Source organism: Achroia grisella, unplaced genomic scaffold (genome assembly GCF_030625045.1).
Source record: "Achroia grisella isolate CSIRO2021 unplaced genomic scaffold, CSIRO_AGI_Agris_v1 utg780, whole genome shotgun sequence".
NCBI lineage: Eukaryota > Metazoa > Arthropoda > Insecta > Lepidoptera > Pyralidae > Achroia > Achroia grisella.
Window position 1 is genome coordinate 2820536 of NW_026713020.1, and position 15272 is coordinate 2835807.

The 15272-nt window shown below is 32.9% G+C and overlaps 1 protein-coding gene across 1 annotated transcript in view; it reads right to left on the reverse strand.

The window, feature by feature from the left end:
• The window catches only part of LOC131851141 (toll-like receptor 6), a 109028-nt gene extending 94644 nt beyond the window's left edge, over window positions 1-14384 (reverse strand). The window contains exon 1 of the mRNA XM_059201589.1: window positions 10092-14384. Coding sequence (XP_059057572.1) covers window positions 10109-13951 — 3843 coding nt within the window. The 5' untranslated portion in view covers window positions 13952-14384 and the 3' untranslated portion in view covers window positions 10092-10108. The remainder of the gene's footprint in view (window positions 1-10091) is intronic.
• Between the last annotated feature and the right edge of the window lie 888 nt (window positions 14385-15272).

The window sequence follows — 15272 nt, forward strand, 5'->3', positions numbered from 1 at the left end:
CCTTTGGTAATAGCTACGGAAACTTTTGGGAGATATAGGATAATAATATATAATAATAAGATCGTTACTTACTTTCCGGTCTACGTAGACATTGTAAAAAGTCTACTTCTTTCATGTTTATTTGAATAAATATTATAATATTTGTATTATATATGCATATAGGTTTCAATTTAATATATTTTAGAATAGACTATTGCATTTACAATTTCATAGACTTAATTTATACACCAAATGTAAGTATTGTATACTCACATGAACTCTTTCTCTTGTAGGGTAAACTGGAACGATATTCCATAATAAGCGACTTAATAGAACGACTTGCATTCCCCTGGGACCAGGGTCGGCAATAACTCATCTAACTATCGCCGTCAAGCCGCCAAGAAACCTATATATCAAGTTTGATAGTCAATTATTGGCACTCGGTACTGGTAACCGTTGTCTGTGGGTTATCTAAAGCATACCCTTGCCTTGGGGGTTAGCCTTCTAATATGCTATTCATAAGCTAAACTGATAGGCAAATAAAGGTTGTCTCGTGTATATATAGACATAATTTAAATTTTGTCCAACACATCACACACAATTTATCTCTTGACATGGCATTGGATTTACATATAATGTACACAACCATGATGCTCGTGTAACATTGAGGTAAACAGTGAAATTTGAACGTCAAATTTTATATAATAAACACACAATGTACCTGCACCTATAAAAATTATGCATGTATTATACTGAAAAATTAATATATGATAAAAGAATTTACCTTAGTAAAATTGGCAAGTAAATTTAAGAAGAGCTATTTTTATGTCATGTATAATATTTATTTTATTTTTATATATAATAGATATTAATTTATGATATTAAGATGGTATACTTAAACACTCATTATATTTTATCAGAGGAAAATATCTGCATCCATATATTTCTTTTATTTTGTCTAAATATAATTTAATATTTTCTTGTAATAAAATAGATCCCATGTATATAAATTTAGTTAAGTTTCAAATTTAGTATCTATCACAAATAATGAATTTTGACGAATTAATTATCATCGCTAAGCTTTATACGGTATTTTATGAACATTTTTATTTTTATAGCCATCGTAGACCGCAGAGAAGCGCTCTAGAGATTTATTATCGGAAGGATACTAAAGTGACATCCAACTCTAATGTTGGGAAACTCGAAATGAACCCACGATAATGACGGTCTCGCTGGAGCTATTTACTGCGCTCCAAAATTCTCATGCCCGACACTCTATTCACATTCTTAACGAAGTTCAGATTGAATTAACGACACTAAAAAGTGCACGAAGTCACGGAATTCTTAGTGAAATTAACAGTACCTAAGTCTGCTGTAGTAACCAAAACGCTCCAAACAACATTCCTCGAAGTGATACAAATTTAGAATGCGACTATCGAATTAGTGAGGAAGTTTTAACATTTTGACGGCAAATACGAACGAAGAAAATGTTGTAAACCCATTGTAAACATACAAATAGGCCTGCGAAGCTCGAAATAGAGAATTCGAACTAAAAATAGGTTAGAAACGTTTTTATATTACCACTACCAAATATTTTTTCGAGATCACCGGTGCATGTGATTAAGGGATGGGACATTATCTATGTCGCTTTTGTCCCCGATTGTCCTTGTTTGCGGTCTGTGGTTGACTAGCTGCAGCAGACGATCTATAATGTATTCTATAACATACATATTAAGGTACTTATTGATAGATAGATAGATAGATAGATATATCGTTTATTTGTTTGTTACTAGTCACACACATAACATGTTCATAAGAATATAAAAATACATAATACAACATAAGATTTATAAAATTGTGTTTTATGTGTGATCTGTAGCAATACAAAAAGGTCGAAGCTCAGCGTGGAACATTGTTCAGGGAACAAAACACTGATTTTCAGCTTCAACCCATTTGAGGGTACGTGAAAATAATAATTAAAATAAATAAAAAATAAAAAGGAGCAATATTATTAGTGATTGTCTGTGTGGTGTGTTTATAATAAAAATAATGTAAATAGTTCAGAGTATAATTTCATATAATTTTAACTGAGTGGTAAGGATCAACAAAAATAAAAAAAAAAAAAAGAAAATATTAATAAGAGTAACATAGAGAAATAAAAAACAATTTTTTTTTTTTTTTTAAGAACCTTTACCGGAGATTACAACCGCTAGCCAAGAAATTTCTGTGGAATGCCTAAAATTTGTTTTTCTAATAAGTTTCAGCAACTGAGTATGAACGGCTTTCTCCAAGACTTTGGACAGAAAGGATAGTATACTTATAGGTCTGAGATCATTAAACTCGGCAGGATTATTAATTTTGGATAAAGGAGTAACCAATGCATGTTTCCATTGACTAGGAACTTTTGACGTAACAATAGATTTATTAATTATGTTGGTTATAATTGCTAGTGTACGAGGAAGAGTCAGTAGTATCATGTCTCTACTCACCCGATCACTACCCAATGCATTAGATTTTATTGCCGAGATATACCTAGCGACATCACTCTCTGACACCGGCTGCAATTGAAAAGTAGCTGTACCATACCTATGAAACTCAAAGTAAGTGAGTTTTGATAAAGACACATTATTTGGTCCAGGTACATTTAAAAAATGTGCATTAATGTTATCGGGGTTATTGAAGAAGAACGGTAGTATGTCACTTTTAGTGGAGTCCACGGAAATATTTTCCTTTAACTTTTTCCAGAAAATTTTACCATTACTTTGTTGAGAGTTTATATGATAATTATAGTAAGCTCGCTTTTCCCGATCAATACTACTGTGAACGAGATTTTTAAGGTCTTTATAATATCTATTATGTACCTCCAATCCTGTCCTCCTATACATTAACAGTGCTTTATTACGCAAGTCAATCATACGTCTGATGGTATCGGTTACCCATGGTAGTGAATGTTTGCCATTAATTTTAATCCTTTTTTCAGGAGCATGTCCATCAAAAAGGAATAGCAACATCGAGTTAAAAGTGTCGACCATCAAGTCGACACAAGGCAGGCTGTTAATATATTCCCAATGTATAGAATTTAAATGTAGATTAAAATATTCCAGGTTGATATCCTTGATGGGTCGAAGTATAAAATATTTAGTTGGCATTTTACACTTTTTTATTGTGAGCTCAAAATTAATCATCGCATGCCCTAAGGAACCTCTAATAATGATGAAAACTCCTGCGGCGCCTGTATTGGACCAACCCGCATGACGCTGACCAGATCCTCGTCAACCAACTTGACACCTAACTTGCTTGCAATAGTCATGGCAATGTGAGGCAGACTTTCACCCTTCTGTTCAATAATGCCCGATATCTCGATGTCGTTTAATAAACACTCTTGGTCTCTATCATTGAGTTCTGTCTTTAATTGTTCTATAGACCCTAAAAGCTTTTCTGTGCTTCTGTCCTCACCTCTCTGAGTGCTCTGACGTTCGAGAGATTCGACACGAGCACTAAGATGATCTATACGCTTATCACACTGGTCCATTCTAGATGTAAGTTTATTAAGAGAATCATTAAGAATGCTCATTTGAGATCGCGTGGCTGCCATCTCCTCTCTGAACAAGCGAATTTCATGCAATAATGACAGTTCGCCTGAAATCTCTGACGGCCCATTATCCACCACACTATTCTGACCAACCGATGGTAAGCTCTCCGGCGAGTCATGAGGCGCTTTGCCCGGACTAATAACAGCAGCTCCACGTCGCCGAGTGACATTATCTAGAGCTTCTCGCACGGGCGTGTTTGTGTTATCAGTTCTGCGTAGCTTGCTCATACACAGAACGCACCGCCATGCTGCCTTGTGCTCCGCTGACATGGTGTTGTAGAAGCGCTGCTCCGAAACGTTTGCACAAACAAGGTCGTACTTTTGATGGCATTTGCTGCAGCACAACGAGCGCTTATCGTCGATTTTCTTCAAACAACCCGCACATTTGGCATTTACGGAAGACATATTGTAGGTACTTTAGAGTGGTCACTAAGATATATGAATATTCCAGCAAGAAAAACACCAACACAGCTGAACTACACTTCCCTACGCACCTTTAATATTGGTAGAATTAAAATATATAGTATTACTAGTCAATTACACGATATTAATAATTATAAATATTAAATAACATAGACAACGGTTGGATCCGTGCACTAGTGGTTCTACCCTCCTCCAATTATTGTAATTATTGTAACTACATATAAGAAGGAATATAATATTGTAAAACTTGTATTGAGTTACGCAAACTCAATACCGTTGCCTAGATGAAAGCTGATCTTACGGTGACATCTCTAGAGTACGTAAAGGATTATCGAATAACAATGTGCATTTTTTCCATGCTTGTGTATTTAGATGGTCATATTCAAAAGAATCCAATGCTTTTAAACTAGATGCTATTAAATTGCGCATGCGTCTTTTGTCAACCCATATGCTATTTTCTAACTAGCAGATGTCTCTTTTGTTCATATCATTTTAAGCAAGTAGGCTTAGATTATTGTATTTAGATATTGGATGAGATCCAAAATATATATTGCATTAAACGTGCTTTTTCGTATTCATTCAGATACATTTAATGGCACTCAAGCAAATCTTCAAGGAGATAGATTTAAAATGCTATTTGCGTAAAGATTGTTTTATCGTTATTCGATTATTCGGTTACACGTTTACATTATGTAATTTGTGATAATCTTATTAGAAACCACAATTATATTACATAAAAGCGTAAACGTATTACGGTTAGTTCTCGAAATTCTATTTTGGTCATATTTTGTCTATCCTTCATTTCAACACCATTATCGAGTAATGGTTTCACGGAATCGAATACTTTTCTATACTGATAACATGTATCATTTTTTTCAAGCTGCTAAATATAATAATATTAATTCTTCATTTTAAGACACCTTTCCATATGTATGTTGGCATTAATATGAAGCTCTAATTATGTATGATATTAAGGTTTGAATAGTAACTGTATCTATAGGTTTTTTTTTAAATATCGTTAAAGCATTCATCTAACTTATTTTAGTTGCTTATTGTTAAAAATGGAGGAAATACACTGACTTAAAAGGAATTGTATAAGTACTAAATAATAGAAAGTTATATAAAAATTAATATACTATATAAATTTTATTTAAATTTGACCTAAGTATTGTTTAATTTCGAATACTCGTTAAACTATAGAATGTTGAACTTAAATATTTTAACATGATTGTACTTATGTTAGTTACATATCCCTGTTAACGATATAGTAAGTTAATTACAAAACTAATTCCATTAACCTATCTTTGTCCTTTACATTCGTACCCAAACACTGCTTAAATATTAGGTACATCCCAAATTTATTATGAAGTTCGGTAAATTTCACGGGTTTAATATGGGATCTTTGTTTCCACCCCTTTATCTATCAAATGGAAAATACTATTACCCTATTCGTAACTTTAATTGAGTTCTAGCTTATTGCTATTGACATATTTTACAATACTATTTCATATGTGTTTAACATTTTTGAATATTTTTTAAAATTTAATATTGTAAATGCATTTTAAAACTAAAAATTAACTATAATTTTATAAGTTATTTTAGTATAAAGTATGTCAATAATAAACTGACATAATAAAATCATAACATTCATCCATTGCAAATAGTGAATACATTAACTAAATATGTCATACCGGACTAGGGGTTCAGTACAGAATTTTGTTACAACAAAACTAAAACAAATACAGTTTTGTTATAACAAAACTCAAACTCAATCATCTACTGTATGTATACATCGATTAATTATTTTTCTACTGAGAGTCACATATTTTTCTCAGTTTATATGTATGCTAGTAATGTGTTAGAGTTTATTTTATAAAAGATTAAGTGGTCAGATTATGATGAAGTAAGTAAGATATAATAATTAATAATTGAATTCTTAGATAGAAACTATTTTGATATATAAATGAAAACAAACTCGCAATCAAGGCATTGATACGAATAAAATAAACTTTGAAATAGACTGAATCATAATAATTAATATAATATATAAGTACAACAATTATAATTGAGTAGTTGAAATAGGTATGCATACGTCTAATAGCACTAAATTAACTGGATCGTTCTCATTGCCATAGTCACTAATGGGATCAATTATGTCATTGAATGATATTGCCTTTATAACCATATAATAGCTATAGGTATACCTATAAACAATAGAAACATAATAATAATATTATATTATTATATAGACTGTGTTGCACTTTATTTAAGTGAGTATTAAATTAGTATCAATAATGTCCAAAATAATAACCTGTTTAATTTTCTATTTTGGAAACTAAATCTATTTTTAAATTAAGAACATCAATGCTTACTTCGTTATATAAATATTATATATAGAACCCATAAAATATTGGATCCGATGTATATGAAAACTGGTTAAAATTTTGTGCGGAGGATTTGATGATTATTACACGTATAAAAGGATTTTCATGTTTAACATACAAATAGATTTTGTTCTCAATTAATAGGTACATGAGATGTATTCATTCTGGTAATGAGTTACAATTAATAATATATAAAGTAAGGCCGTATTTGGATGTAGCAATTTTAAAGTGAATTTACTATACGTTCTATGTATCTGAATGTTATTCAAATTGAAAAGTAGAAGTAACTTTCCCAAATAAACACAAATACACATTAAAGAGTTTTCTAACATACAGTGCTAACGTAGGTACAGAATGGGCATCGGAGGGTATCATATAAAATTGTACGGGACATTTTGTGTTAGTCGCAACGGACGCGAAAACAACTTTCCCCATTATTTCTACTCCGACCCATCTCTTGGTTTGATAAGGGTGCGAACAGCAAAAGTAAGCGATGTTGATTTCGTTTTGATTTCTCCGCAAAGAGATAATAGCAGTTTCATGAGTTGAGTAGATGCCGCCACTGGCGCACGAAGCTGGATATAAGTGGATATAACTGGTTATTGGGTGGAAAAATATGAAGATTTATCTCGTCGCATATGCCAGTTGTGCTCAAGTAAGGGAGAATAGATTTGAGTTCATTTTATTTAATAACGTACTTTTTTTATAATTAAGTCAGTATCATTTTATACATAATTGTGTATGTAACTGTATATTCTGTGAGAGGAACAATAAAGAGTTTCATTTATTCATTCATAAATAGATGTTATGCTTAACTTTACCCACGTTAAAAAGTTAAAAACTTTTAAAATATTATAGAAATAAATTAAATTTCTAAAATAAAAGTAAGCTAAGTAGTTAACTATCTATCGAGTGAAAGTCCCATCAAAATCAGTCCAGCTACGATGGGCTAACTGACCTGACCTCATACTCATCTTATCATCCTCTACTGGTGATTCGCCAGCGTATATCGGGTGCACCATTCATTCATTATCTGCACTAAAATAAGTGCGATTGTCCACAAAAACTTATTTATGAGCCCATGATACACAAGCAGTTCAATTACGTTTCAATCACAAACTAGTTCATAATAATAAATGCGAAACTACATCTGTCCGTGTGTTTGTTATTTCTCCACGTCAAAACGGCTCAACGGAACTTATTGTTTGACATGTATATATATACCTATATTGTATTGTAGCATAAGGACTACAGGATATATTTTATCTAAAAAAGGCAGATGGTACAAAAAAGATATAAAAATAGACACATACAACTTGTGTAGTCCTTTAGTACTTAGATAACAATGTGACAAAACTTACCCCGTCTTTACGGTACACAGAAATCCGGTTTCCTGATACCGGAAAAGCGACACGAAGTAAACAGTACAGAACTTCTTACTCGAAGAAACTATGAATGTCTATAATATAAAATGTATTTTACTGATTTTATATCGGTTACATTCTATTTCAAGGAAAAATTAGCTAACTTTACCATTTTTTAATGGCATTAATTTCTGTATACTTATAGATTTTATCGACCTACTTTGCTTACACAAATTGAAGCTTGTTTTATTTCTGTACACACCTCTTTGTTGATACTAGAAACGTTCTTTTTCCATGGTTCTTATAATAACTATCCTCCTTTCAGTAAATTTTATAACAATAAAAATAAATCTTCTAATGTTAACGATGAAGAACCAAGATGATAAAGAACAGTATTCAAATTCAAGAATTATTTAGGATTTCATCATGTAGGATATTTTAGCCGCTTATGAACGGCAAGTTTTTGTAATTAATATGTTTTTCCGTACCATTCCGTTCAGTATACAGATTTAATTAAGAATTTGTTATTAGAATATTTCATTGTAATAAATAAAACATGTATAATTGGAATGGCAAACAGGTATGCACCTGATGATAAGTAGTAATCGTCGCCTATATATATGAACAGCATTACAGACATCAACATGTGAAGCCCGGGATACCACTCATGCGTTGTCATTCAGACTTAATTCATTCATATACATAATTAATTACTAAAATGTCATGGCACCTGTAATTTCACTTGCCATTCTCAGCCTTCAACGCAAACACAGCTTCCAAAGCAAACTGTTTCTTCGCCGAAATATGTAGTCAAAAGTATTCACACGGACGATTTCTAACAAATTCTACTTAGTTAATTTATTATATATTTTAATTTTTTAACTGCTTGTATTTTTGTTTACATTTTTATGACTAGACGAGTAATCGGATCTTAATTAAATTTGACGTGACGATATATTGTACAACGAGAATGAACAAAGATTATATTTTATGCAAAAAGTTAGACGAGGTCGCGGGTAATAACAAAATATGTAGTACACCTCCGTAATTACATATTACATAGGTACTAGTTTGTACCCACGATAAATTTAAAGAAAAATTAAATAGTTAGCTCACGTTATTTATTTATATCATAAACACAACTTCTATACTGTTTAAGCTATTTTCAAGTAAATTGCAGAAGAGATTTTTTTTATTTAACAGGAATAATAAACGAGGTTACAGACCTACTTATGTTAAGTGGTAACAGTCGCCTATATACAGGAAAAGTAACTTGACATCGAGTTACCATGAAATGTTCATGGTAATACTCATATGTTGCCATTTAGACTAGGGTCATCTCTACCTGTTTTTTACCTTTTCACGACTAAACAATTGGACGATTCTAAATGTAAATATAAAGTTGTGCAAGGGTGAACATAGGCAAACTTTTATATCACAAAACCAGATGAAGTCGAAGTTAACACCTGTTTATTACATTGTTGGTATATGTATTATGAAATATAAAGAGTTTTACTTTTATATTATTATTTTGTGTAATCAGGATCAGTTTCAAAATGAGTAATCATTATTATTAATTTCACCAGGAACTTCCATGTTCTTGAGCACAAAACAACAACGTGTAACATATACATACTTAGATTTTATCTATTGCCAATCGTTGTTTCCAAATATTTCAGCTCTAGCTAAAAGTTATGTTCCGTAATTTTATGAAAAATGTGAGTTGGTTTCTTTATAACTTAAATAATTATTCATATTAATTTAATAAAAGATTATATATGTATATATATAATTTAAAAGATAGATATATTCGAAACATAAAATAATATAAATAATAGGAAAAGGAAATAAATCAAAACAAAAGAAATTTCGAAAATGTGTGTATTTCATGATGTTTTTTTGATAATAAATTCTTTATCCATATCATATTTACATTTATATACAAAAAATCATAATTATTTACAGTCTTTTATCGTATTTGTTTAACAAAATAATTGTTAGTTATATAAATGCATCTGTACACAATAAGTTTTAAACTTTGGCATTATAATAATTTAAGCAATTCAGATAAAAAATATTTATGTTAAATCATATCTGTACATTAATAATTATTTACAACGGACCGAGTTTATAGTTCTTCTATAAATTATTATCGCAGAAATTAGGAAATTCATATCTACTAAAATATAACTAGCAGCCTAACTAATTATTCGAATAAATGCAGATTCAAGTCAGGCATCGTAAAATCCGTCACATAATAAATTATAACATGAAACAACTTACAAATAATTATCACTTTTATTGGACTAATACGCTTAAGCGTTGCAAGTATGGACAGTATCTGTTTACCTGCGTTGGAGCATACGCTATGCCCAAAGCTGTGCGTGCGGTGGCATGCGGTGTGGGTGAGGATCTCGTGCGTGTACGCCGGCCGGCAGCGACAGCCCGTCGCCCAGCAGAGGGGGGAGCTTGCCCGGCGGTGGCGGAGGGGGCGGCGCCGGCGCCCGTCCGGCCCCCACCGGTGACACCGACGCATAAATATTCACAGTGGAACGGTGATACTGACACTTCCTCAAGTCCGGCATTGCGAACCTCAATTTTTGCCAGAACTGCCTATCTCCCCATTCTATACACGTATTTGCTTTCAAACACAACCTCAACTCTGGATCGATGTCTCTATTTGGTAGCTCGCCTAGCAATATTATTATCAGTCTTCTTCGTCTCTCTTTCAATACCTCGTGTAGTGCCGTCTTGAATTCGAAACGACACCATTCGTTGTTGATGAAATTTTTAGATAGGACTACAATAGTCCTCTTAGATGATTCTACAGCTTCTATAATTGTATCCGCTACGTACGCTGAAGCATTGAAATCGCGGTAATGTAGGCAGAGTCGGAAACTAGGGTCCGTTGATTCTAGGCCGGGCGCAAGCATTTGTGCAACGAATGCTTCGTCTTTCACGCTATAACTAATGTAGGCGTCAAACAGCCGATCTTTATCAGCTTCATCATCAAAAACTGTACTTTTATAACACATTCGAAATCCACAATGATAATAAATCCATACACGCAGCTCACGACGCCAGTAAAATGCACCACATATTAAAATAGAACTTAGAATAAAGACACAGAGTGATATAAGTAATAAGGGCAGGTAATCATTAATTACTTGATTTTCTATAATTGATGAACTCCCACCAACATGGCTGGTGCAAATAGTAGAGTTAAAATCCGCCATATACGGGCCTACTGCATTTGTCACATTGTCAAATATACAAGTAATTTTATCAGCGTCTTCCACTTTACCAAGGTTATTTTTAAACCAATTTCTAAATTTATGCATGTACTGACAGTCGCATGACCACGAATTACGAGAGAGGCTTATCTCAACCAAATATGGATTCATTGTGAATTGCCACACAGCAAATCCATAAATGTTGTTTCCTTCCAAACGTAGTACCTCTAAACGCCTTAACTCGATGAAGGTTCGATTATCGATATAGTGTATTTTATTATCTTGTAAATGTAGTTCTTGTAGATGTTCCAAAGGCGAAAGTTCGAACCCTAATAATTCTTTGATATTATTTTTTTCTAAATGCAACACTGTTAAGCGTTTTAGTCCACTAAATGTATTATTATATAAAGCGTCAATATTAGAGTTATTAGCGTACAAAATTTTTAAATTCTTACGTCCGATAAATGCATGACTTGTTAAACCACCAAAATTATTACCGTCTAAATATAATTCAGTAGCGTCCATAGGTATACTGTTAGGTATTTCTGAATACCCAGCAGCAGAACAGTCCACAATATTCGCTGACCACGGTTGATCATGATAACAAGTACAGTTAGACGGACACGTCATTTCACAATCACAAGCATCAAAATCACAACAATGACACAAAGTAAAACAGTGAGTTTTGTATGTACACAAAAACTGCGATGATTCCGCTTCGATCAGTGGAATATAAGTTTTTTCACGATTATATAATAATTTGCAATATATACTCTCCAAGTCCATCACTCTAGGATGTTGCCTCAAATGATCTAGTTTGTTGATTCTTTGAAGCCATTCCATTGTACAGTCGCACTGAAATGGGTTTCCACCAATATAAAATTCGGGCAGGGGTCGTCCTGGATCAACTGGAGTAAGACGAAGAGCATTCAGATCCATGCTGGTTATTTGATTTGCATATAAATCGACTCTCGTTAAATTGGTTTTTCCCACGAAAGTTTGAGCTTCAACTTGTGTAATTTGGTTATCATTAAGAAACAGCAGTTCTACGCTACTTGGAATGGAATATGTGTATATTTTTGACATTTTATTAAAACTTGCATCTAATGTTTGCAAGCGGAGCTCTTTATCCATGCGATAGTTATTTCGTAACTCTTTGATGTTGTTACTGTGAAGATCTAGCCATTGAAGTCCCTGAGGAATAACAGCGTAATCAAACCATTCTAATTGGTTATCTGATACGTTTAACCACAACAGAGAAGGGATATTTACAAATAGGCCTTGGATGTCTGTCAGTTGGTTTGCATCTAATCTAATAGCTTGCAGATTAGTTAGCGTTTCAAAGGCATTTATATCGATACGTTTTAATCTATTTCTAGCTAAATTCAAAATTTGAAGAGATGGTAAATCAGAGAATACGTCTTTGCTTATGTTTTCTATTTTATTTCCAATAAGACGTAAGCCATATACATTATGCAAACCCACAAAGCCGGGCTCTTCCAGTGATGTTATCTGATTTTCTCCAAGATCAAGCGTCCTAAGCAATCGCATATTTCGAAGCGCAATCGGTACTTGCTTTAAGCGATTTCCATTTAAATTTAAATCTTGGAGAGATGACGTATTCTTAAATGCCTCAGGATGGAGCTCTTCTAGTTGATTATTGTCTATTGACAAAAGTGACAGTACATATAAACCATTTAAAGCGTATGCGTCGATGTGAGATATTTTATTGTACGAAAGTATAAGGGTGTGCAAATTATTCATTGGTGAAAAAGTGTCAGCTGCAATGTTTTCCAGCATATTGTGTTGAATGTTTAAAATTTGTAACGTATACAAATCTTTGAATATTTTTGGATCAAGTTTAGTTAATCTGTTATTAGATAAATTTAATAACACCATTCGTATTAGACCCGTGAAAGTATTTTCATTAATCCAAGTGCTCGTTAAATGGTTATTAGATAAGTCCAATGCTAATAACTGATCCAAATTAGCGAAGAGAGTTGGCGAAAGTACACTAATAGTATTATTTTGTAAATAAATTTCCTTGATGACTGGTCTGCAATCTTTGAATAAATCTAGTGGAAGAGCGACGATTTTGTTGTTTGAAAGGTCTATTATTTGTAGTTGCTTCAATCCAGATAAAGCTTTATCAGCAATCATAGAAATTTCGTTATCGTGTATGTGCAGTTCTTTTAGTCTCCGAAGAGCCATGAAACCATTCTCTGGCATTAATACGAAGTGATTGCTTGAAGCATCTAATACTTCTATATCCAACGAGCAAGAAGTATGTGATAACGATGTTACTGAAGGAAGTGGTCCATCTTGTTCACTAATTAGAGCTTGATGCATAGCTCGTTCTCTGAATCCCAAATCACTGACATCTTGAAGTCTATTTGAAGATACGTTCAAATAAACTAAATTAGTCAAGGGACAAAACAAATTTTCAGGAAATGACCAAATATTGTTAAAACTGAGATCTAACTTTTCTAATTGCCGAACTGCTGTAAAGCTTTCTGATGCTATTTCTAAACTCATCGCAGCCCATTCTGTGTTTTTTGTTCGAATAGTTAAATTTCTGAGGTCTTTTAGACCGGATAATACGCCGGGCGGCCATCTTCCAATTTTACAGTTATCCAAAACAAGTTCACGTAGTTTCACCAAATGCGCGAAACTACGATCATCTAATGAACTTTTATACATCATTTCTTCATTACATTCTATTCTTAAAGAGGTCGTATGTTCCGATGGAATCACACTGAAGTTTGTTGTGTCAAATTCACTATTTATTGTACGAAGTTTACATGTGAGAGAAACTTCATGTGCATCATTTGGACCTCTTAGCCACCATTGACAATCATCAGGAGCCTCATATTTCAGCGGTAAAGAGCTCTGATCAGCAACATTCAATCCGACGATAAGCCATAGCAGAATTTGACCAAAGAGTCGTATCCTTATAAAAGTTTGATGAAGAGCCATTGTGGGAAAATTAAATATCAAGGAAGAAAGAAAACAAGACACAGTAGGTTCAGTGTCATGTTTTTTCCGTCGGCGTTCGTTTGTTATGTCCCCTTGCCGGATGTGAGGTATCCATCAATTTATAAAGTCTATTTGAACACCAATTTAACACATAATAGTCCTTATTGTGATAAAGGACATGACGATGGTCTTTATTTCACTATTTACACGTAATGTTCATAATAATGTAAACAAAATTTTCACACAAACTGTTTCTAATGCTGAAACTTTCAGATCACAAGTAACATCATCGGATATAGTCGTTTTATGATTCAACTTTACTTATAATAGATAAAGTCCGTCAGTTGACAAATACGACGTTTGACGATAATCGTGTTTTTGTAGAAACGTAATGCCGTTCAAAGCGTAGCGTGGCGCGACCGTGCCTTAACGCTCTCACGAGTCGACTGAATACGAATAGAAGCATTGCAGTCGAGTAGAATATACGTTCCCCCCGAGGAAGGGACGCGGGGTGAGATGAGCCGATCGGTGGCGACTGTTCACGACGACTTATTACAATAAATTATTTTTTACCGAGCTTTAAGCGATCGGCTCTACGTATTTCAAACCGCAAACTTTGAATGAAAGCACGCCATCAGCTGTTTTGAGAAATAAAACAGTTTCAATTGTAATATGTATGCGTAAGGTTTACATAAAAGTATTATAAATTTAAAATTAATTATCCTTCTATTATTACAATGTACATTTACAAATTTTGAATGATTTGAAAATGTACATTGTAATAATAGAAGCCAATATTATTTTGTTATATTCTATAAAACATTAGGTAATGTAAGTTTTACATTCCAGCAACATACACTGTGAAATAATGAAGTCAATATCTATTGGCACATTTTTAGTTTTATTAATCAGATTCCATAGACTTACCGAAAGTGATTTAGTGGCTTACCTATATATTAAACATAATCTTTAACTGGAATATATGTGAGATTTTGTGAAAAGTTCCAGTAAAGCTTATTAATATTTTTATTGGTATAATCGTTTCCCCAAAAGAAATTAGAATGAATTCACCGCAACTTGAATAGGAACTTTGTGAGGCAACAAAGAAACTTAACGCGCTTACCTACAGAGAAGTTGGATTAAAATCAACCCTTTTCAGATGTTAAAATTAAAAAGCAACTATCGCATAAAAGTATTAAAAGCTTAAGGTAACAAAATTTCCGAATACTTTAACAAAAGAGTTCTCTGTTCACGCTCGTTGGACCACACTGGCTGTCAGACGACGGAAGATATCATTATAATCCTTTTAGTTAAGTTGACT